General features: G+C 34.1%; 1 protein-coding gene across 1 annotated transcript; it reads left to right on the plus strand.

Moving 5' to 3' along the window:
* On the plus strand, window positions 1-25176 carry SPIB (Spi-B transcription factor). The gene is made up of 6 exons (XM_053690818.1): window positions 1-73; window positions 4171-4195; window positions 4998-5079; window positions 17156-17355; window positions 20138-20300; window positions 22086-25176. Exons 1-6 carry the CDS (start codon window positions 51-53, stop codon window positions 22403-22405), a joined length of 813 nt encoding a protein of 270 aa, XP_053546793.1. The 5' UTR covers window positions 1-50; the 3' UTR covers window positions 22406-25176.

Here is a 25176-nt window from a genome sequence, read left to right on the forward strand (position 1 = left end):
GTAGAAACTTAACAATTGCACTGACCGGGACCCATCCCTCCTGTGAAGAGATGCTCGCCTTAAATTCTGTGCAGTAAGTAGCGGGCTTCCCTGTGTTATACAGTTATTTATTTCTTGTGTTACTGTGTGAGTGCAGTCTTGATCACCTCAATATAGGGAAACTTACATGTAGCACCTTATCCATTCCTTTTTTTCATAAAAATAGTACATTTTTTAAAAGTATTAATTTGTAAAGTCATGAATTCTTAGTTCTGTTTTTTGTTTTAGTTATTTTTGCTGTGGCGCAATGAAAAGGGAACTCAAGATAAATAAAACAGGAATTATGCAAGTTAAATGGACATAAAACATTTTTTTTTCTTTCATGATTCAGATAAAGCAACTTTCCAATTTACTTCTATTATCTGGTTTGTTTTATTCTATTGGTATCCTTTGTTGAAAATGCTACCTAGGTAGGCTCAGTAGCTGCTGATTGGTGGCTGCACATATATGCATCATGTTATTGGCTCACCCAATGTGCCCAGCTAGCTCCCAGTAGTGCATTGCTGCCTCTTCAACAAAGGATATGAGAATCCAAGAGAATGACACGTTAGATAATAGAAGTAAATTGAAAAGGTGTTTAAAATGGTATTTTCTGTGTGAATCTTGAAATAATTTTGGGGGTACACATCCATTTAATCAATACGTAGCTGTTCTCATCAAAAATAGATGCTATAATACCAATAGCAAATAAGAAAAAAATACAAATTTGAATAACTTTGTTTTTCATAATTAATCATTATATATATATATATATATATATATATATATATAGCTTTCCTTTCTTAAAATTTAAGACATAAAACTTACTATTTATACCCATTTGAATCTCTATAACAGTTAAAAAAAATTATTATGGGTGTAGTTTGCTCCATAAAAGTAATATTCTATGAACAATGGAATATAAAATAAATTATTAATCAATCTATCTATTTATCTATACAGTATCTATCTGTCTGTCTATCTATATGTCTGTCTGATTGTCTATCTATCTTTCTGTATGTCTGTCTATTGATCTATACAGTATCTATCTATCTATCTATCTATCTATCTATCTATCTATCAAGACACTAGGGTAATCAATTAAATAGCCTTATTTTTTAATCTGTTTTTAAAACTGTAGGTCAGGTAGCAATTTTAAATCCACATTGCCTATGTAATAATAATCACCTGTGATATCTCCAGCAGCGACAAAACAAAAACTTCTGTTGGAATTAAAAACAATAATGTGTCTTACAACAGAATGTATAAAATTTTATTTTTCATTCTCCTCGCTACCAAAAACATTTTTTTTATTAACAATATCATATTGGACAAAGCAGTTCTCCTAAGGGTAAATTGTACAAATTTTGTAACTGAGAAATGATGTAGGCATTTATAGACTGTTTTACCCAAACTTCTACAAACTTCATGGATCTAGGTAGTTGTATTTGGTTACTAATTATTTTCCAATAGTAAGATTTGTATAAAGATAAGTAAACAGGACAACAACATATAATTATAACTTATGTATCACAATGGCTTTATGTCTTCTAATCATATTCAAAATTGGCTTGTTCTATCTAGACAATAAAATACAATAAAAAACAAAACACAACATTGCAAATTCAGGATAGCTAGCACCTTTGAGGTTTGGGGATGCTACAGTATTGAACGGGGGTACATTTATCCCCCATAGAACTGGCACTGTTCTGAGTTAAAGGGACAGGAAACCCCATAAATTTAATTAATGATTAATCAGAACATACAATTTTAAACAACTTTCAAATATACTTTTATCAAATGTGCTTCATTTTTTTGTTATCCTTTGCTGAAGGAACAGCATTGCACTACTGACAGCTAGCTGAACACATCTAAGTAGCCAATCACAAGAGACAAATGTGTGCAGACACCAATCACCAGATAGCTCCCACTAGTGTAGGATATGTGCATATTCATTTTCAACCAGGGATACCAAGAGAACAAAGCACATTTGAAAATAGAAGTTATTTTAAAAGTGTCTTAAAATTACATGCTCTATCTGATTCTTGCAATTTGCTATCCCTTTAAAGCCTAGTTTTGTTCACCCCATAATATTTAACACTGGGTCAAATGTAAATTGAATCTTGAATTTTGTAAGCATTAGTTTGTTTATGGTTATTAAAATGTATCTGTAATGTACCACGTCGGTGTATGATGTTCTGATCAGGATGACACAGTTGTATTGTTTTGACTATCTTTTCCCTTTTATGCAAACTTGGTCCTTTGGGAGACAGTAAGAGGCACTGTGGGTGATTGGAAATTTACACCCCATGACCCTGCAGTGGGAGGAGAATGACACAGTTTTGCAGACATAGCTGCCTCACTGCATCACATGGTGGAAGTTTCCATCTCTTCAGTCATTCACATTACTAATAACGTTGACCTGTCTCAGACAGTGGTGCCCAACTGGTCATAAGATGCTGCGGATGCAAATGAACTGTGTTTTCAGACACTAGGAAATTAACTGTAAATTACATTCTATTGGCCTCATCTTTATAAGGGTGTTTGCACTGGATATTGTTACTTGCTTAAGGGTGTAGTTAATAAATATTTGTGATAAAAAAAATGTTAATCTCATATGTGGTGACATGTTATGAAAGCTCCTATGTTTATCTGATTAGACACACAACACCTACAGCTAAAACCTTCCTTCTGTGCATCTTTTTGTGCTTCAAATTGGTTAGTAGTTTGTAGTATAACTGCTTCATACAAATAGCGTGATGACATTCCAAAGTTTTATCATTTTTTTTTATATACATACACACACTTACACACACATACATATACATACACACACTTACACACACATACACATACATATACACACTTACACACACTTACACACACATACATACATACACACACACACACTTACACGCACATACATACATATACACACATACATACATATACACACACTTACACACACATACATATACACACTTACACATACATACATACACACACACACACTTACACGCATATACATACATATACACACATACATACATATACACACACTTACACACACATACACACACTTACACACACATACATACATATGCAAATACATACATACATACATACACACACACATTCACATACATACATACATACGCCCACATACATACATACACCAACATACATACACCAACATACACACACACACACATGCACATACATATACCGACATGCACACACATACATACACATACAAATACACACACACTCACATATACACACACAATAAATTGAACAGCATTCTTTCAATTCCCTCTATAATTGCTTTGCATGGAGTGCTGAATAAAAAAAATGAACTTGAAAATTCCTGGTTCCTTTAAGTTTTGAGGGTTTTACAGTAATTAATAGGGGTGTACTCCCCAAGAAAGAAACACTAGTTTTTAGTAAGTATTTTATATTAAATTTAAAGATTTAACACATAGCCAGATGCTGACAATATTAACTAGGTATGGTATGAAACACTAAATGTTGATTTTTGATAATACTAAAATGACATAATTTAGTAGACATTTTTTGCTTAAAGTCTTAATAGTATAAGTAGGATTCAAAGCTATTATTTTACTTAATTGTATTTATAGTCGCAATAGTCAATAAAGTTCCCATTACTGTAAAACAGAACATTTCAGTATTGTCGTAGAATTATAGGTTATGATATTTTCTAATATTTTGCTGTGGTTGCCTTGAATGATACAACCTTATCAATTCGTTTAGCCATCCAAATAAATAATACATTTTTACAGCAGTTGAATAAATTACCAGCCTCTATTTTAGTATCTAATAATGACTTAAGGCCTAATGATCAAAAACCTGCCGGCATGGAGAGAAATTTCGCCAAATATTAGGGGGCTTTTTGAGCATTATTTTGCAACGTACGTGTCTCTTTCACATCCAGAACTTTACATAGAGAGATAAACAACGCTCAAGAAAAAAAACGCCTTTTTAAAAGTCTTTGAGGGACCTCTTGGTACTGACAAGATCACCTCGACAGAGCAGAGAGGTTTAGATCATTATTCCCTTAATGAGAAATATCAACAACAATATAACACATCATATAGTATCTATAATAATATTACGTTTTTTTCTATCTCATAGGTTTGATTCTACATTAAACTACTCAGTAAGTTTTATCTTTTTTATATTTATATTTTTTGTTTATTATCTCTCTCTCTCTCTCTTTCTCTCTCTCTCTCTCTCTCTCTCTCTCTCTCTCTATATATATATATATATATATATATATATATATATATATATATATAAACGTGTGTTATGTTTTACAATTTAGTGTGCGGTGGCTTAATTATAATAAAAAATCTTTCTCTTGTTTCCATTTATTTTGTTTCCTCTTTTTAAACTTCCTATTTTTTCCTGCAAACAGAGTTTTTTTTTTCTTTTCTCTTCTCTACTATTTTTTATAGCTATATTTTTCGGTCCCTTTTCTCTCGTGAGCTGTGCAAGTTGCTATTAAGAGATTGACAGATAGTAATCTTTGCATGTACTTTAAGTTTTTTGGAGTCTGCAATTAACAGGAAATGTATCTCAAAGATATTGTCACTTATTTTCATTTCCCTAGTATACAGTATACACCCTAGTCTTTAGCTTTACTGTCATTTATTTTTAATAAATATATAAAACAATTCCTCCTTATAAATACTGAGACCACTAATAAGTTTAGTTTGGATTTTTGGATTACATTCCATATTGTTAGATTTTTCAAATACATTGGTAGTTTGAAATCTAGAGCTTGTCATTGAAAAAAAATTAAATTTGAGAGCATTTGAACAATTACTAAGAATTTGCTTTAGTTCTTATGAGTGAATTTATTCCCTGTACAGAATTGTGTATATTTCTGGTGCATTACAATCTAATATCTAATTATTAATACTAAATGAAGACATTAAATTTAATTGTCTCTGCTTTAGTATCTAGATACAGTGTTTCAAGATTCGTTCAGCAAACACTCCAACAGTTTTCCACAGATCAATGAGCCTGACACTCATGCAGGTAAAGCCTCTCTCTTTCTATTTCTTAATATTTTCATGGCTATATTGCTCTTACATGTTAATGATAACATTCAGTTTTAGAGATATTCCTAATTAAAGGGACAGTCAACTCAAAAAAATGTTTATTGTTTAAAAAGACAGATAATCCCTTTATTACCTATTCCTCAGTTTTGCACAACCAAGATTGTTATATTAATATACTTTTTACCTCTGTGATTACCTTGTATCAAAGAGCTGGGGAATGGTTAGTAAAGGCATTATCTATCTTTTTAAACAATAACAATTTTAGTGTTCACTGTCCCTTTAAATGTAAGACTTCTTAAATCACACATTGATGTAGATATTTTTTGACTATGTGTTGCCAATGATCATTTCATGTAATATATAAATAAAATGTGTGATGTGTACAAGGGAAACAGCTGCAACAAAGAGTATTTGAGGATGGTACAGATAAAGTATTCAATTTTAAACAATTTTAAACAACTTTCTAATTTACTCCTGTTATCTTTTGGTATCTTTAGTTGAAAAGCACAAGTGTAAGCTCAGGAGTGTGCACGTGTCTTATTGAGCACTATATGGCAGCAGTTTTGCAAGAATGTTATCCATTTGCAAGAGCACTAGATGTCAGCACTGTTTCTTGCCATGTAATGTTCCAGATGCCTACCTAGGTATCTCTTCAACAAAGAATACAATAGGCACTAAGGAAATTTGATAATAGAAGTAATTAGGAAACTTTAAAAATCGTATGCTCTGTCTGAATCACAAAAGAACATTTTTAGGATTCATATTCCTTAAAGCTAAGAGTCAGGGGTCTGATCTGATGTGTGTATGTGTTTGAAAGAGAGGCTGTGGACAGTTGGTTTGATGTGATGTGTGTATATGATGGATACAGGGGCTGCAGGACCAGTGATCTGATGTGATGAGTGTATATGATGGATACAGGGGCTGCAGGACCAGTGATCTGATGTGATGAGTGTATATGATGGATACAGGGGCTGCAGGACCAGTGATGTGATGTAATGAGTGTATATGATGGATACAGGGGCTGCAGGACCAGTGATCTGTTGTGATGAGTGTATATGATAAATACAGGGGCTGCAGGACCAGTGAGTGGTCTGATGTGATGTCTGTATATGATGGATACAGGGGCTGCAGGACCAGTGGTCTGATGTGTGTATACGATGGATACAAGGGCTGTAGGACCAGTGGTCTGATGTGTGTATATGATGGATACAAGGGTTGCAGGGGCAGCGATCTAATGTGATTTGTGTATATGATAAATACAGGGGCTGCAGGACAAGTGATCTGATATGGTGAGTGTATGTGATAAATACAGGGGCTGCAGGACCAGTGAGTGGTCTGATGTGATGTGTGTATATGATGGATACAGGGGCTGCAGGACCAGTGGTCTGATGTTTGTATATGATGGATACAAGGGCTGCAGGGCCAGAGGTCTGATTAAATGTATGTGATTGACAGGAGGGCTTCAGAGCCCATGGTCTGATGTGAGATTACATCTGAGAGAAAGGCTGCAGGGTCACGGATCTGCTCTGAAGTGTGTATGTGACTTGCAGGGAGGCTAAATGGCTTTGAGATATGATCTGATTTCTGATGTTGGTGGGTAACACAGACAGGTGTTGCAGGGCCAGAGGTCTGATCAACTGTTGAGATATGGCTGCTCAATGATTGTTTTTGTTTTTTTATTATCTGACAATCAGAAAATCTAAGCAACTATACCACCAACATCTTTTAAATTATAAAGCAACTTAACTATATTTTTGTACTAGTTTAACTCTTTAAAGACCAGCAACGTACCCTGTACATTGCTGGTCTTTCTATGGGGATTGCGTTATTAATAGCGCAGTCTCCCCGCCAGTGGTAAGACCGCAATATTTCCGGTGACGAGAAAGGAGGAGGTAAGGTATAATAAAGCGGTCCCACCATTTGCAGCAGGACCCGCGCTATTATAAACAAGAAAACCCTTAATGACTGGCAACGTACATGGTATGTTGCGGTTATAAAAGGGTTAACAGTACATAATGGAACCTTTTTCTTTTTTTGTTCTATTTTGTTAATAAAGACAAACACATTTGATTTTATTACAAAGCATAATAAAATAATACCATGTCTAATGGGTTCCCCTAAATCAGGGGTGGGCAGACTTTTGTAAGGCAAGGGCTACCTCTAATTTAAGTCCAAGTGACTTGGTCATCTAATTAAAAAAAACACACCAGTCTTGATAATAATAATTACAATAATCTATTTATTGTAGGGGTTAGTTTAAGATAAGCGCCAAGTTGTTATCCTTATGCTCCCTCACAGGTAATCTTCCCTATGATTACCAATTCACAGTACAAACAACATTCAATTTTTATAGTTTAGGAGCGCTTGAAAAGCTTAAAGGATGATATGGAGATTGATATTTTAATAAGTGTGATTTATTTGCAAAATATCTTAAGAAACATATGGTTAATCAAAAATTCATTAAAACAGTAACAAAAGCAGATTAGTATTGCTGAAAAAATACTAATCTGCTTTTGTTACTGTTTTAATGAATTTTTGATTAACCATATGTTTCTTAAGATATTTTGCAAATAAATCACACTTATTATTAAAATATCAATCTCCATATCATCCTTTAAGCTTTTCAAGTGCTCCTAAACTATAAAAATGTAATAATCTATTTATTGCCACAAATAGGACCTGCTAGCTGAAAATTTTATTTTTGCTACAAATAGGACCTTCTGGCTGAAAATTTTATTTTTGCCACAAATAATACAGCTTTAAAAATCAGCCACGCTATTTAAAAAATACAGCCGCGCTCTGTCTTTACTTACTGCGAGAGCTCTCTCTTTACGTCACGCTGGGACTGTCAAGCAACCTTATCTGTGTACCATGCCTGCGTTTGATAAGTAGTCTCACAATCGAGTCTCATTCTTCAAAGTAATGTTATTGGCTGGACGCCATGTCAGGTTGATTAGGGGGCAGGTTCTGTAACCAAAGCTGGGGCAGCGAGTTCAGCTACAGTCGCGTCACGCATGCTAAAGTACAGTGCCCATACCGCCGTCATAGACCCAGAGTCATAGCCGATTTCAAAAGTCTGCATAAGAGAAATATTTCTCACACATCTACAGTGGCGAGGCTCTAGATTCTGAGTGAAGATCCTCGCCGCCGTAGATGTGTGAGAAATCTTTCTCTTATTATGCAGACTTTTGAAATCTTACAGGAAGTCACCTCAAAATTCACTCGCGGTCCACGCGGTCCACTGGTAGACCGCAATCTACTTCTTGTTCACCCTGCCCTAAATTATATCATTCCGCCTCAAATTTCATGCCACAGAATAAGATAGAATGTTCTCTTATGCAGAAATATGGCTTGTAGTACCACATTAAAAATTAGCTCCTTTCCATGAGAGCATGCTGAGGTAGGCTCAGGGGTGTGCATGTGTTTTGAGCATTATATAACATCCTTCTGAACTTACCTACCTCAGTATGCTCTCATGGAAAGGAGCTAGGTTTCAACATAAAGTACCAATAAAAATGGTTAAATTTGATAATGGAAGTAAAATGGAAATCTTTTTAGAAAAATTTACACTTTATTGGACTTAAAGGGACACTAAACTCAAACATTTTCTTTCATGATTCATATAGAGCATGCAATTTTAAACACATTTCTAATTTACTCCTATTATCAATTTTTCTTCGTTCTCTTGCTATCTTTATTTAAAAAGCAGGAATTTGATGCATAGGAGCCGGCCCATTTTTTTTTGAGAACCTGGGTTATGCTTGCTTATTGGTGGGTAAATGTAAGCCTCTAATAAGCAAGCAATATCCATGGTGCTGAACCTAAAATGGGCTGGCTGCTAAGATTTACATTTTCGCTTTTAAAATAAAGATAGCAAGAGAACGAAGAAAAATTGATAATAGGAGTAAATTAGAAAGTTGCTTAAAATTTCATGCTCTATCTGAATCATGAAAGAAAAAAAACTGAGTTCAATGTCCCTTTAAGTAAGTTAAATTTTGACTACCCCTTCCCTTTAACAATAATCACTTCAGAAAAACTAAAATTAAAAAACTGTAATATGACATGAAAAACTTTCAAACGTTGCTATGGGGTGTTCTTGTAGAATAGATTCATAGCTCTATAGAGGGAAATCATATGTAAGGAAGTTTTTAAATTATTTTTATTTATAGCCTACGAGTACAAATATACAATATACACATCATTTCGCCACGCAGGACGAAGAAAAAGTTACAGTCGTGGTGACTAGAATTATAAACATCATACATTTCAGATATTCAACATGTGTACCACAATTATAGATTACCCTGTACGTCGCTAGTTGTTAAGTGTTTTCTTGATTAAAATAGCGCTATTATACCCTGCCTCTTGCTGGACACTGGAAGAAGAACGGTCTTGCTGCTGGCGGCGAGAACACACTATTAAAAATGCAATCCCCATAGAAAGACCAGCAACGTACCCTTAAAGGGACAGTATACTGTAAAATAGTTTTTCCCTTAATGTGTTTACAATTGCTTTTTTTACCAACTGCAGAGTAAAAAATTTATGAAAATTATCTTTTTAAGGTTTATTTCTGTATATTAAAGCTCTGATTTTGTGTTTTGAAGCCACAGCCTAATAAAATGGGTTGAGCTTGTAAGTATAATCAGATCTCATTACTGTATCACATTGTGTAAATATAGCTGCTTCTTTATCTTATATCTGTCCATAAAACAATCACCAATACTTTGAGAGAACAATGGAAAATCAACATTTTATTACCTTATCTCTGCTTTATCACACTGGGAGTGTAATTTCTTCTGCTAGCTGTGTTTACAAAGCTTATCTATAGCTGGTACGCGCGGCCACAAACTTTCAGAATAGGTGGGGATACCACATGCTAAATTAACAATTTCAAATGCCAATATAAGGGTAAAGGAGCTACTTGTAAACAATTTAATACACTCCAGCAGGTAAAGTGGATCATTGGGAACAAATTAAAGGGGAGAAAATTTTTGAGTAAACTGTCCCTTTAAGGGGTAAAGATACACTCATGATAGCAAACTGTCACAAAATATTGTATTAACATTATTGGGGGGGTTCGAGAGAAAAAAATTGTAAGGAAGTTTATTATCAGTGCTAAACTAGATCAGTAAGGTAAATCTGCACGCTTCCGCTAGATTAACATATCAGCAGAGTCTGAACTATATTAGAACTGATTAACATCTTGTTTGCTGCAATTGTTTTTCAATTTCCAAACCCCCCCCCACCACCACCACCACCACTTTCCCTAGCCTATCTGGATTTGAGTTTAGAGAAGACAGGGCTTTCTGTTCTCATTGTGTTAATAAAATCTACATATTTTTACTTCAACAGAAAAAAAAAAAAAACTTCAGAGTTATGTGGCCAGGTTAGGCTTGTGAAGCCTTTTATATAACAATCTCAAAGTGTTTACTGCTTCTTAACTTTAAATTGTAATATATATGTACATATATGTAATATATGTACATGTTTTATATTAAGATGTAATGTTGTTATGGATTCCACTGCCCCCTCGCATACCTTATTCTAACCCACCTTTTGTTCATAACGTAATACTCTCTAGGGGCGCCAGCAGAATAAATACAGCACTTTCTATGAAAGGGGTGTTTTTTTTAAGAAACCACAGTGAAGGGGCTACATAAAAATACATAGTTTTCCATAATCAAACAGACATTCAATTGTAAATCTAGAATGTTCTATTTCGTTAGGACTTTTCATTTTTAAACAAATACCTGTCTTTTACTATGTGTTTAACCACTTCACATAGGTTACCCATGTAGTCAGTGTTTAATTCCTGGTAACCCTTATTATTTCTCTAGGTGGTGATGTGACCAGTGACAGGAGCTTACGCATGCGTTTCTGATTCTAATTTTCTAACCACCTGTATTTTTATTTGTATGCAATGTACATTAAACGGACATGAAATCCAACATTTTTATATTTTGTTTCAGCGATAGCTACATTTGCTTTATTTTCTTGGTATCCTTTGCTGAAGGAGTAGAAACCCACTAATGTGAGCTTGCTGAACCAATGACAAGAGACATATATGGGCAGCTACCAATCAGCAGCTAGCTTCCAGTAAGTCATTGCTGCTCCTGAGCATACCATAGGTTTGCTTTTCAACAAAGAATACCAAGACAACAAAGGAAATTAAATAATAGAATTAAATTGGCAAGTTTTTGAAACTGTGTGTTCTATCTGAATCATAAAATAAAAAAATAGGTTTCATGTCTCTATAAACACTTTGAGATTGTGAAGAAAAATTGTATTTGTGTGTAGTAAAACAACTTTGCAATATTCTTTCACTATTTATTTTGTCTCCTTTTTCTGAAAGTCAAAATTAAACTTGCAAGAATCAGAGCATATAATTTTAAGACACTTTTAAATTAATTTCTATTTTCGAATGTGCTTTGTTCTCTTGGTATCCCTTGTTGAAAAAGAATACATACATATCCTACACTAGGGGGAACTAGCTGTTGATTGGTGCCTGCACACATTTGTCTCTTGTGATTGGCTTACTATAGGTGTTCAGCTAGCTGCCAGTAGAGCAATTCTGTTCCTTCAGTAAAAGGATATCAAGAGAATGAAGCAAATGTGTTTATAGAAGTAAATTGGAAAGTTGTTTTAAATTGTATGTTCTTTCCAAATCATGAAATTAAATTTTGGGGGTTTCTGTCCCTTAAACTCTGAATTTGTGTGCTTTCCAATAGTTGAAGTGTATGTACTAACACTTCTATACACAGCATTGGTCACAAGTATCTACTAACTTAGAATTTGTTTTCATTGAGCCGCCATTGGGTTTTCACAAGGTCGTAAAACTAAAAAACTGCTGTCAGAAGCCATTACACTTATAGACAGTTTCCAATGGCGAGTTTTCCATCGTTACCGTCTGCCCCAAAGAAAATAATAGAAGTTGAAAATCGCAAATTTACACCCGGTTTCCATTGAGCACGCAAACAGTTAAAACAATTTTGGAAGCTGTCAATAAGGTCTCAAACATTACAGCCTGCTCAACTAGGTGTAAAAGAGGAAAATTAAGCTTTTTTTAGGCCTCTTTTCCTTTGCGATATTAAAGTTTTCAAACAATACAAGTGTTTCAGTTTATAAATGTATTGTTATATAAAATATTTTTTTCTGGCCCAGGTATTGGACTAGTTGGAGTTATCTTCCTATTTAAATATCATATAAATTTACATATACAAATATAATCAAGCCTATGCCTAGGGTAGCGCTAAAAATTACATATATCAATCATTTTTTTTCCATTAAAGGGATAGTAAAGCCCAAAATTTTCTTTTATGATTCAGATAGAACATACAATTTTAAACAACTTTCCAATTTAATTCTATTATCAAATTTTCTTCATTCTCTTGTTATCCATTGCTGAAGGGAAGGCATTGCACTACTGACAGGAAGTTGAAAATATCTATTTAGCCAATCACAAGAGACAAATGTGTGCAGGCACCAATTAGCAGCAGCTCCCACTAGTGTATGATATATGCGTATTCATTTTTAACAAATGATACTAAGAGAACGAAACACATTTGAAAATAGAAGTGAATTTAAAAGTGTCTTAAAATGACTTGCTCTATCTGAATCATGCAAGTTTAATTTTGACTTTCCTATCCCTTTAATTAAAATATTTTTCATTTCATTTTTTTTTAAATGAATTACATACTATCTTTGTTTTGTTTTTCTCTCTAGAGGCGATCACAGGTAAGGAGAGTAGACGTTAAATGTAACTTTTATAATGTAAGGTAGGGTTACCATAGCAACAAACTTGTTATGGTGCGTGTTTCGACAAATCTAACATTGGATGGAACCATTACCACATTGTTAACTTACACCTACCTACACGAATAGAGTGACTGCACACATTGCGCAAAATATTTAAATGGAAACCTGTTACTAAAATTGAGCCGTAAATTACTTTTAGCTGTCGGCAACTTTGGTAGCTGACGGCTCCATTTTGAATGATTCAGTGGAAACGAGCCCTGATTTGTAACTGTCCCTAATTGTCCTTTAGCAGAAAAGGAAACTTTGGTTACATCATTGCTCTATCGACATTAAAGCTTCACACGTATGTTTTCAGTATTTAAACAACTGGTATCATTTGAAAAGAAAAATGAATCTGCTAATTGTTTTTAAGCCAATCTTTGCTTCGAATACATCATTCTGATAGCATTTATTTAGTTTAATGTCCCTTTAATACTCTTGCAGGGGATAAACCCTTAGGAATTGATCACAAACCTGTAGAAAAAATAAAAATCAAATGGTTTATTTACACAAATCCCCATAAAATTCAGTGATGATTATCTGTAGAAAATCTTTGTAAAGGATTGTGCTCAACCCCATAGTAATCAAAATGAATTAGTTTAAAAAAAGAGTATTTTTATTTTACACTAAAGTATCACTTTAAAGAAACAAGAAACTCAATACTTTTCTTTCATAGTTCAGACAGAGAATTCACTTTTAAACAGCTTTGCTTCATTCTCTTGCTATCCTTTGTTGAAGAAGTAGCAATGCACTACTGGGAGCAAACTGAATGCACTGGGTGAGCCAATAAAATAAGGCATATATGTGCAGTCACGAATTAGCAATAGGTATCATTTTCAACAAAGGATAGCAAGAGAACAAATTAGACCATAGAAATAAAATGGAAAGTTGTTTAAAATCCAATGCTCTATCTGAATCATGAAAGACATTTTTGGTGGGGTTTCATGTCCCTTTAATACACCATGGCTAAGTTAGCTGCAGGAGGATTCTAACCCATCCATTGGATTGGTTATTCCTGTTTTTGGAATCTTGCCCTTATTTGTAACCTGCTTTTACCCTAAACACAAGTAAGCAAAGTGTTCTTAGAGGCGCAGAAGTAAAACACAAAGACCTTGATAGAACTTAGAGATGTAATGCAAATTATCCCATTGGAAATTTGCAAATTTTCTGTATGGAAAATGGCAGCTGCTCTGTGAGTCGTCCAGTAACAAAGGTGCTATTGTCCTCTCATTACTGTGCTCATTCTCACTATCTCTCTGTCTTTGCTTAGCAAATGTATTGATTTGTGGATTTGATAATGAGATGGACCTGCTATATGACATTACACAAAAAAGTAACTCAGTGCCGATGGAAAACACAATACTGTGTGAAATTGCATTTGTAATGTGTTAAAGGGATAGTTATACTTTAATAAATACATAACATTATCAGCAAGTTCTGCTTTGTAATATATCTGCATATCACAGAAATGGTTTAATAATTTAAAGAGGCATACATTTTTTTATGATTCAGATAGAGCATGCAATTTTATACAACTTTCCAATTTACTTCTGTTATCTAATTTGCTTCATTCTCTTGATATCCAATGTTGAAAAGCATAGCTAGGTAGGCTCGTGAGCAGTGATCCACTACTAGGAGCTAGCTGCTGATCGGTGTCTCTTGTCATTGACTCACCTGTGTTAAGCTAGTTTTGTTACTCCTTGAACAACGATAGCAAGAGTATAAAGCAAATTTAGTAATAGAAGTAAATTGAAATGTTGCTTAAAATGAAGTGCTCTACCTGAACCATGAAGGTTTTTTGGGGGGGTTTATGTCCCTTTAAATGGACATATATAAAAATTTGCAATGGTTTCGATTTCAGAGGCACACCTCCTGAAAGCCTTTAAAAGATGTTTCTCCAGTCTCCCTATATTAAATCACAGTTGTAAACATTCATTTGTATAGCATTTTGCAGGGTTAAATTCATAGCCCTTCAGTAGGGTTACCACCGACCCGTCCCTTAAAATACAGAACACTTATAAGTTACACATGCTGCAGGGTGTGCAGGGAGCAATATGAATGTTGCTGTCCAGAAACACAATACATGTTCCTCCCTGCACACTCTGCAGCATGCGTAACTCATAAGTGTCCAGGAAAACATGGCTGAGGTGGCAACCCTATGTATAACTCATAAGTGTCCAGGAAAACATGGCCGAGGTGGCAACCCTATGTGTAACTCATAAGTGTCCAGGAAAACATGGCCGAGGTGGCAACCCTATGTGTAACTCATAAGTGTCCAGGAAAACATGGCTGAGGTGGCAACCCTACCCTTCAGGATTCACTCTAGCCCCTTTCTGACAGTGTAAAACCTACACGTTTCTGAGTTAAATTACAGGAAAATGGAGCCAAATAAATAATTAAATACACTGCAAGTGTTTTTTATTACAATATCAAAGTGTTTAAAAGCAAATTAACACGTATTTCTTAATTTTAATATTTATATTGTGTGTTTATATATATATATATATATACACAAACACACACATTATCTATATATCTGTCTGTCTATCTATCTATCTATCTATCTATCTATCTATCTAAATAAAAAACTTTTATAGAGTTTAATTTGAATATATACTTTAAGGAGCATACATGAATTTAACTTAGAAGAAGGTAACTAACTGTATGAATAAAGCCCATTGTATTGCTTGCACCATTGATATGAACACTGTTTCTGGTAATATGCAAAACGGTCTCTGGATGGTGCGTGTACTATTTGTGTGAGACTAATTTCCCTCCATATCATTATTATCTGCTAGACTGCTCCCCAGCTGTTCCTTTGTTTTCTGTTATGTGCAAGCCCTGTAAAAGTGCATAATCCCTTGTTTAATCCATCTGATAACTGTATATCTCAATAGAATGTGGTTCCTTACAGGTAATAACCATCATTATAATCTGGTAAATGCTAAATGAAAGCGAGCAAACCAGCATTCATGTTTATTATTTTCAAAACTGTTTATTTTGTTAAAGGGACAGTCTAGTCAAAATTAAACTTTCATGATTCAGATAGGGCATGCAATTTTAAACAACTTTCCAATTTACTTCTATTATCTAATTGTCTCAATTCTTTAGATATCTTTTGTTGAAGAAATAGCAATGCACATGTGTGAGCTAATCACACAAGGCCTCTATGTGCAGCAACAAATCAGCAGCTACTGAGCATATCTAGATATGCTTTTCAGCAAGTGATATCAAGAGAATGAAGCAAATTAGATTATAGAAGTACATTAGAAAGTTGTTTAAAATGACATGCTCTTTCTAAATCACGAAAGAAAAAAATTGGGTTTCATGTCCCTTTAACTTGCCCTTCCTGATACTAACACACAGAAATAAAGGTGCTATTCAATGTTATAATTATTAATGATTTATGCTTATTTAAGAATTAGAGTATTGATTCATGTTACTTGCTTGTCATTCTTTATCACATTATTGTCCATAAATTAAAGGGATACTAAACCCAATTTTTTTTCTTTCACGATTCAGATAGAGCTTGCAATTTTAAGCACCTTTCTAATGTACTCCTATTATCATTTTTTTTCTTTGTTTTTTTTGCTATCTTTATTTGAAAAAGCAGGAATCTAAGTTTAGGAGCCGGACCATTTTTGGGTCAGCACCTGGAAATTACTTGCTGATTGGTGTATAGATGTAGCCACCAATCAGCAAGTGCTACCCAGGGTGCTGAACATTTCTGTTGTTGAGCTTGTTCCAGCTCACTGGAGGCTGGAAATTACATTCTGTAACTAAAGTATGCTGCAAAATACTGTAAATTGTATAGACCATATACATATTTAATGTCTTTTGATTGTGACTAATTAGAATGTTGTGCATTAATCTACGCAACAACTGTGTAGTGTAAAGACGATTCAGACCATGTTGCAGCATTTTGCAAAATAAAATGTTTGCTTTTCATTAATTTATTATGGATAATTACATTTTGAGTTAATGTCCTTTAAAGGGATATTAAACAAAATACATTTCATGCATCTCCCTCTAATTATGGGTGCTGCCATTTTGGAACCTAAGCTACACAATGCACATGTACAAACATCAGCACTCAAATGCAGTGAAAACTAGATTTCAACATGGCGGCACCCATGACTAGGCAGAGGATAACATCAGTACTATGCTTATAAAAGATATTTAGTGTTTAGTGTAGCTTTAAGTATTTCCAGGTCTCAGAAAATGTTTCACGTTTCAATAAAGTTGTTTTGCCTATACAGATCTCTTTTGGAATTTGGAGCAACAAGATCCTTGTTATGATATTTACAAGAATGGACAGTTAACCCCTCTCCAAAATGTTGAAGTTTCCTACTTGCAAGGCACCTATCAAAACTTTTGCCCAGACAATGTTCAGACCATGGATGGCACAACTCCCTGCATAACACAATACCAACTGCCTGAAAACATGTATAATGCAGAGGTAAGAATCCCATAAAACTAATTCTCTTACAAACTCTTTTTAATGTAATCATTTGTGTAATCTGCATGTACGTTCTCAGAATAAATAAATACATAAAAAAAAAAACTTATGCCAAGCTTTAAAATAGTTAAGTAACAGATAAAACAGTGAAATGTTTTCTTCAGGAAAAAAAACAGTTTTGGAGTTTTAAACACATTGCATTAAAGGGACATGGAAATAAAAAAATAAAAAAAAACTCATAATTCAGCAGAGCCTAGACCTTTTAAAAGAACTAATTTTTTAATTTATATCTATTATCAAATTGACCTTGTTATCCTTTGTTAAAACGTTGTTCTTTTCCTTGAGAGCATACTAAGGTAGGCTGAGGACTGAGCACGTGTCATGAGCAATATGTATATAACATTGTTTTATATTCCCTGTGTAATGCTATGTGGTGGTCGCAATTATTATTATCATTTATTTGTATAGCGCTGCCAAATTCCGCAGCGCAATTTAGTTTAGTTTTAAAATGACATTGTGTTTACCCACTATTGTTATTCTTCCCTCTCAAGACTGCTAAGTGGTGATGAAGAACATACATAGGAAGTATCAGGAACATAGATGCTAATTGATGGCTGTACATATATGCTTCTTGTCATTGGCTCACTGTATGTGTTCAGCTAGCTCCTAGTAGGACTTTACTGCTTCTGACAATGCTGTTGCATTGTAGGCCCTGCTGGCATCCACTGGGTTAATGGGAGTTTGTATTCCTGTTAAGGGACATTAAACACTGTGTAATTACAAGATATTTCTGCTGTGTTGCTGCAGAATAACATATCAGACAAGTCTAATAGATTTTAATACAAATTAACATCCCTTGTACTGCAGATATTTTTCAGTAACCAAACCATCATTTGCCTAATTTGGAGGAGCCAATCTGAGATTTAGCTCACAGGCAATAAGGCTAGTCACAGTAATAATTTTAGTATTATAAAGCCAATTAGGGACATATATGTAGTAGGGTTAGCCTTGAGAAACCAATAGGTGCATTTCAAGTTCTTGGAATTTAAAATGGCTTAATCTTCAGAGCTAAATTGCATAAAAAGGGGTCAAAATAAATAATTCAATTATATTGCAAAGTTATTTAATTATACATAACTAAACATTTTATATAGAAATCTCAAGGTGTTCACTGTCCCATTAAAGGGACATTCCAGTCAAAATATAAATGCACATAAATGAATTACATCTTTGAAAAGAAACATATTTGCAATATACTTGTATTGGTAAGAATGCTTCTGGTAAAAGTTATCACTGTTTTAGTGTGAGCATTTTTCTCTGCACGTGCATGTGAAGCTTAGCTATTCTAAGTGCACCAGCATTTTAAACACTGCAACTGCTCAGAACACCAGTGGGGCTTGTATCATGTGAGCTATTAACAAATTGAGTCATTACTGAGCAAGTGCTGTGTTTAAACTGCTGGTGCACGGAGCATACTTAAATACACGTTTTAAACAGCTATAGCTTTTATTAGAAGCATTTTTGCTAATACATCTATATTACAAAAATGCTTCTATTGAAAACTGAAATGCATCCACGTGCATTTTAATTTGGGCAAGAATGTCCCTTTAACAGTGATAGGTCTGGACACATTATATCCATTGCAATATTATGGCAATAGTGATATTGCTGTGCTGGCAAAACTACCTTATTGAATCCTGGTAGACTATACCACTGTAATATTATGGCTAAAAAGGGTTGGTCACACTTGCAGGAATTTGTATTGTAGTAAAGTAGGGATTCTAAAAACTGACATTAGCTCAAAATACAGCGATATAATAATTACTGGACTTCAAATGGAACTTTTAAATGAAAATCTGCCCAAGATGTACAGTTTGGTGTAAGGTAAGTTTAGGCCTTGTGTATTTCTAAGTTATATCACATGGAAGAATAACAATGGTTGGTTTACTCTGCACTTAAAGGGATAGTATAGTCAAAATTAAACTTTTATGATTCAGATAGAGGATGCAATATTAAGCAATTTTCTAATTTACTCCTATTATCAATTTTTCTTCATTCTCTTGATATCTTTATTTTAAAAAGCTGGAATGTAAGATTAGAAGCAAGCCCATTTTTGGTTCAGCATCTGGATAGCGCTTTCTGATTAGTGTCTAAATGTAGCCATCCAATCTGCAAGCGCTACCCAGGTGCTGAACCAAAAATGGGCTGGCTCCTAGACTTACTTTCCAGCTTTTTTTAAATTAAGATACCAAGAGAACAAAGAAAAATTGATAATAGGAGTAAATTAGAAAGTTGTCTAAAATTGCATGCTCTATCTGAATCATGGACATTTATTTTTGACTAGACTATTCCTTTAAAGGACTACCCAATGCAGTATAATTACATAATTTAACAAGTGCATAATAAAATGACAATTCTATAGAACTTACTCTGAATTTCAAATAAGCAGTAGATTTGTTTCTGACAATTTTATTTCCCCCCCCCCATTTTCCGGCCCCCTGTATCATGTGACAGACATCAACCAATCACAGACTAGTATAAGTATACCCTGTGAGCTTGTGCACATGCTCAGTAGGATCTTGTTCCCTAGAAAGTGAGAAAGTGTGAATATAAAATGACTGTGCAAAATTTGATAATGGAAGCAAATTGGAAAGCATCTTAAAACTGCTGCTCTATTTTAATCATAAAAGTTTATGTTGACTTTAGTGTCCCTTTAAGAGAACCATTAGGTTAGTGATGTGTGTAGGTTACACAATGTTTACAAATATATTTCTCTCTCCAGGCATACACTGATTACACAACATACCAGGTGTCATGCAACCTCCCAAGTCCTTCACTGTCTGAGGAAGAAAGGTACAGTAACGTGGAAAGCCCGCCTCTAGAGGTTTCAGACAGCGATTCTGATGGAACCTTTTCTCCTGGAGAAGCCAGCAGTTATGACTCAGGTGGGCAGATTAGGTCTATACCGAACAACTGCAAATGTACTGTAGAGGTTCTATTGAGCGGTGCTGACTGACATTTTTAGTTTCATTACCAATATGGCTTCTCTTTGATGGATCTTCTGGTCTGGGGTTAAATGATTATATTTCTTATATATATTTCTAGTTCTTGTCATCTGATTATCTTCCATTCTCATCAATTTTCTACTCATCTCCTTTTCCTTGTTCTAAAGGCCACAGGTTTTCCTCCTCTGTTGTATGTATAGCACTCAAACTTAAAGGGACAGTCTACACTAAAATTGTTATTGTTTAAAAAGATAGATAACGCCTTTACTAACCATTCCCCAGCTTTGCACAACCAACATTGTATTAATATACTTTATAACATTTAAACCTCTAAATTTCTGCCTATTTCTAAGCCACTACAAACAGCCTATTATCACATGCTTTTTTATTAAGGAGACTGCTAGTTCATGTGGGCCATATAGATAACATTGTGTTCACGCCTGAGGAGTTATTTAAGATTTAGCACAACACAGTACTAAAAGTCAATAGATAATAAATAAAAAGTCATGTGATCAGGGGGCTGTCAGAAGATGTTTAGATACAAGGTAATCACAGAGGTAAGAAGTGTACTAATATTGAAAAAGTGTTGGTTATGAAAAACTGGGGAATGTGTAATAAAGGAATTATCTATCTTTTAAAACAATAACAATTCTATTGTAGACTGTCCCTTTAATTCTTAAAGGGATAGTAAAGTCCAAATTAAACTGTCATGATTCAGATAGGACATGTAATTTTAAACAACTTTCTAATTTACTTTTATCATCAAATTTGCTTTGTTCTCTTGTTAATCTAAATTGAAAGCTAAACCTAGGTAGGCTCATATGCTAATTTCTAAGCCCTTGAAGGCCACATCTGCATTTGACCGTTTTTCACCACTAGAGGGCGTTAGTTCATGTGTTTCATATAGATAACACTGTGCTCATGCAGGTGAAGTTATTTAAGAGTCAGCAGATCTGAGATAAGGAGGCAGTCAGCAGAAGCTTAGATACAAGGTATTTACAGAGGTAAAAAGTATATTCCTATAACAGTGTTGGTTATGCAAAACTGGGGAATATTAAATAAAGGGATTATCTATCTTAAACAATAAAATTTTTGGTGTTTACTATCCCTTTAAAAGCCTTCCAAGAAAATACAGGAAATATAAAAAAAAAACAGGTTCTGGTTGAGCAGATAAAGCAAATTATAATCTGATTTAAAGTAAACTAATCTAATCTAAATATATTATATTTATATGTTATTATCTATATACAGAGTAGCAATATTGTATTATAATTAAATTTGTATTTATTTTTTTCAATTGTTCAAAAAATCTGCACAAAGCAGTGATTTTGTATTGGGCACCTTAACGGTTTAATTCTTTTTAGATTAGAAGAGGTCAAAATTTAACGGCACACAGCCCAGTACAAATAAATGAATTGCACCACTGATCACTATATGGATGAAGCATAAATCTTACTTGAATTAATAGGCAATTTAAGAATCCACACATCAGTAAATATATCAGTGAGACATATGGGTATCATAAAACAATATATAATGAAGATAAGAAATCTGTTTGACTGAGGTCATGCTATAATAAAAATACAAGGAAGTAAATGTAAAGGAACAAATGATTTGTCACTCGTGATTTATTTTTATTTTTTTGTATTTTATCAAATTTAAAAAATATATATTTTTTGAGTGATCTTTTATTTTTAATATGCTATGCACACATTTGTATTACAGGAGTACGGAAGAAAGTACGTCTTTATAAATTTCTGCTGGAGCTCCTACAGAATGGGGATATGAGAGATTGTATCTGGTGGCTGGACCGTGAGAGGGGAACTTTCCAATTTTCCTCCAAGCACAAAGAATTATTAGCTCACCGCTGGGGGCAACAGAAAGGCAATCGCAAGAAAATGACCTATCAGAAGATGGCCCGGGCTCTGCGCAATTATGGCAAGACTGGAGAGATCCGCAAAGTCAAGAAGAAGCTGACGTATCAGTTTGATGGTGAGCTGCTCGGAGAAAGAAAGGTGGAATCTTCAATGCTCCTGCTTTCCTAAATTTGCCTTCATCTTGAGGCTGAGCAATAAAAGACAAGGATGGACGTTATTCTGTCAGCTTTCAGTTTTGATATTTCATCATTTATATTTAGTGAGTGTAGATGAGGTTTCAAATGACAAGTGAAATACTAAAAAATGACTTCAAAATGAGGCTGAGAAAGCAATGCTACAGTATCTATGCAATGAGTAACCATCTTACCAAGACCCTGAGCTTTCAGCAGAAGTAGACTGGTTCTCATAAATGAATTGCAAATAGTAAATGTAGCATGCAGAAGAGTAGGATGAGGAAAAACACCGGTTTTGGTGAAAGTGATGACAGATGGTGTGAAATAAAAAGCGAATGGCCTCATTTCTGTGCAGATCCCATGGGAAGCCAAAGGATACATAAACGAACTATGGGCTTGTCACTGCCAGTTATTCACATGGACAATTATGGGCATCAGTACCAGTTTGATTGTCATCTACTGACTGCTAGTGACACATTGACAGCTTCCTAAGAGTTGGTTATTGTCATCTGTTTTATATGTATTCTATTGCACCTTTTTTTTCTTTGTGCAAATAGTTTGTTTCATTTTTGTTTTCTTCCATATTGGATAGAGTATTGTAGAACTAGATCAGAATTGTTATTTTAATTAGTCATAGATTGCTCTATGTGGTTTCAAAGAGCAGGTAATTATAAATATATTGAAGGTCCCATGTTATCTTAATGCTATGCATATGTTCTTATTTAAGGGAAACTACAGCTCAGATTTTATAAGAAGGCATCAACTCAGGGATATCAGGAATATATATATATAAACAGAAGATCATAGACAGACACACCTGTAAGTCAGTGAGTATACAGTGTCATTTATAAAATATAAATTAGGATTTATCAGACATTATTATTTCACTTGTAGGCGCCCATTTGACATAGTGAAAAATAAACAGTATAATTTAAGCTGTATGGGTGACAGCTAAACTTTATTAAAAGGCTCTAAAATACTTTAAATCTTTTTATTGGATTCAGAACAGAAGTGTTTAAATCCACCGTTTTGGAGGATGTGAGAATGGTTGGAGATTATGCTATTATAAAAAAAGATGATATTGATTTCTTGGTTAGGTCGCCATTTACCGCATTTTGCCTGCCCCTACTTAATACTGATACAGCTTGTGTGACTATCCTGATTGTATACATTGTATTCATTATAAATGTAGATAATAGTTCATTCTCAGTTTTTAATACAAACACCTCCACATTGATAAAAAAAACAACAACTACCTAACAGCGTGAAGATATTAATTCAGTTTCTAAACACAGTGAGATAATAATTCTGGGCCTGCAACATCTACCAATACTGTGGTCAAAATGAGTGTTTGCGGTATGATAACGTTAGCTTTTTTATTGCTTAGACAAAATTTGGTTGTTAAATGTGTTGCGGTCTAACCTACTGGGTGGCAGAACACATTCATAACTGGCAGCTAAGGAACATAAAACATATTACATAACCTAAAAGGCATAAAAAAGTATAACATACATGATGAAGCTTTAAAAAAAAAATCATCTAAAATCCCTGCTTTCCTTGAAATTTCTGAAGGCAACATTGCCTCCATTGCATTGCCCTTCCCTTTAAATATGCGTTGCATCACTTATTCCTGTATTCTCCTTTAAACTGCCTGCCGGCCTGCTTGTAGCCAATCCAGAGCACTTATGGGAGTGTTCATGGAAACATATTATGATAGCAATGGAAAGTGTCAAAGGCCAATGCCTTTGGTGCTTCAGAAGAAACACAGGAGACATCAGGGGACAGTTTACTGTAAAACAGTTTTAACCTTAATGTGTTTCCAATTACTTGTTATACCAGCTGTAGAGTATAAAATGTATTAGAAATTGCTCAATTGTGTTTATTTTTGTATTTGAAATAGCTGTTTTTGTTCTTTAAAACCACAACCAACCAAAATGGGTTGAGCTTGCAGGGAAATCAGATAACCCTATTTTATCACTTTCTGTACACACACATACTTATTTATATTGTCTCTGCTTGTAAACCAAAGTTCAAAACTATTAACATGTTATTGCTTATGTCTCCTACACCCACTGGGAGTGTAATTGTTTTCTTTGGCCTACACTTAAAGGGATACTGAACCCAGTTTTTTTCTTTCATGATTCAGATAAAGCATGACATTTTAAGCAACTTTCTAATTTACTCATATTATCAATTTTTCTTCGTTCTCTTGCTATCTTTATTTGAAAAAGAAGGCATCTAAGCTAAGGAGCCAGCAAATTTTGGGCTCAGACCATGGACAGCACTTGTTTATTGGTGCTGTCCAATCAGCAAGGACAACCCAGGTTGTTCACCAAAAATGGGCCGTCATCTAAACTTACATTCTTGCTTTTCAAATAAACATACCAAGAGAATGAAGACAATTTGATAATAGGAGTAAATTAGAAAGTTGCTTAAAATTGCATGCTCTATCTAAATCAGGAACAAATTTGGGTTCAGTGTCCCTTTAAGTATAGTAAATTGCAGTATAGGTAGGAATACCACAGGCAAAATCAGGTATATCAAATGCCAAAATAAAGTAAACGGAAACATTTGTAAACAATGTATTATACTCCAGCATGTAAATTCTGTATTTGGGGACAAATTAAAGGGGAGAAAAAATTATCTACAGAGGGAAACAGCAGATTTCTTGTATATACTTTTTGTTCTTTGTGAAGAGGCTGTTAATATATAAATAGTTGTAAATTGATATGCATTTTCAGAATAAAATAAACAAATTATAGAAGA

This window comes from Bombina bombina, chromosome 8, assembly GCF_027579735.1.
Source record: "Bombina bombina isolate aBomBom1 chromosome 8, aBomBom1.pri, whole genome shotgun sequence".
In the NCBI taxonomy this organism is placed as follows: Eukaryota; Metazoa; Chordata; class Amphibia; order Anura; family Bombinatoridae; genus Bombina; species Bombina bombina.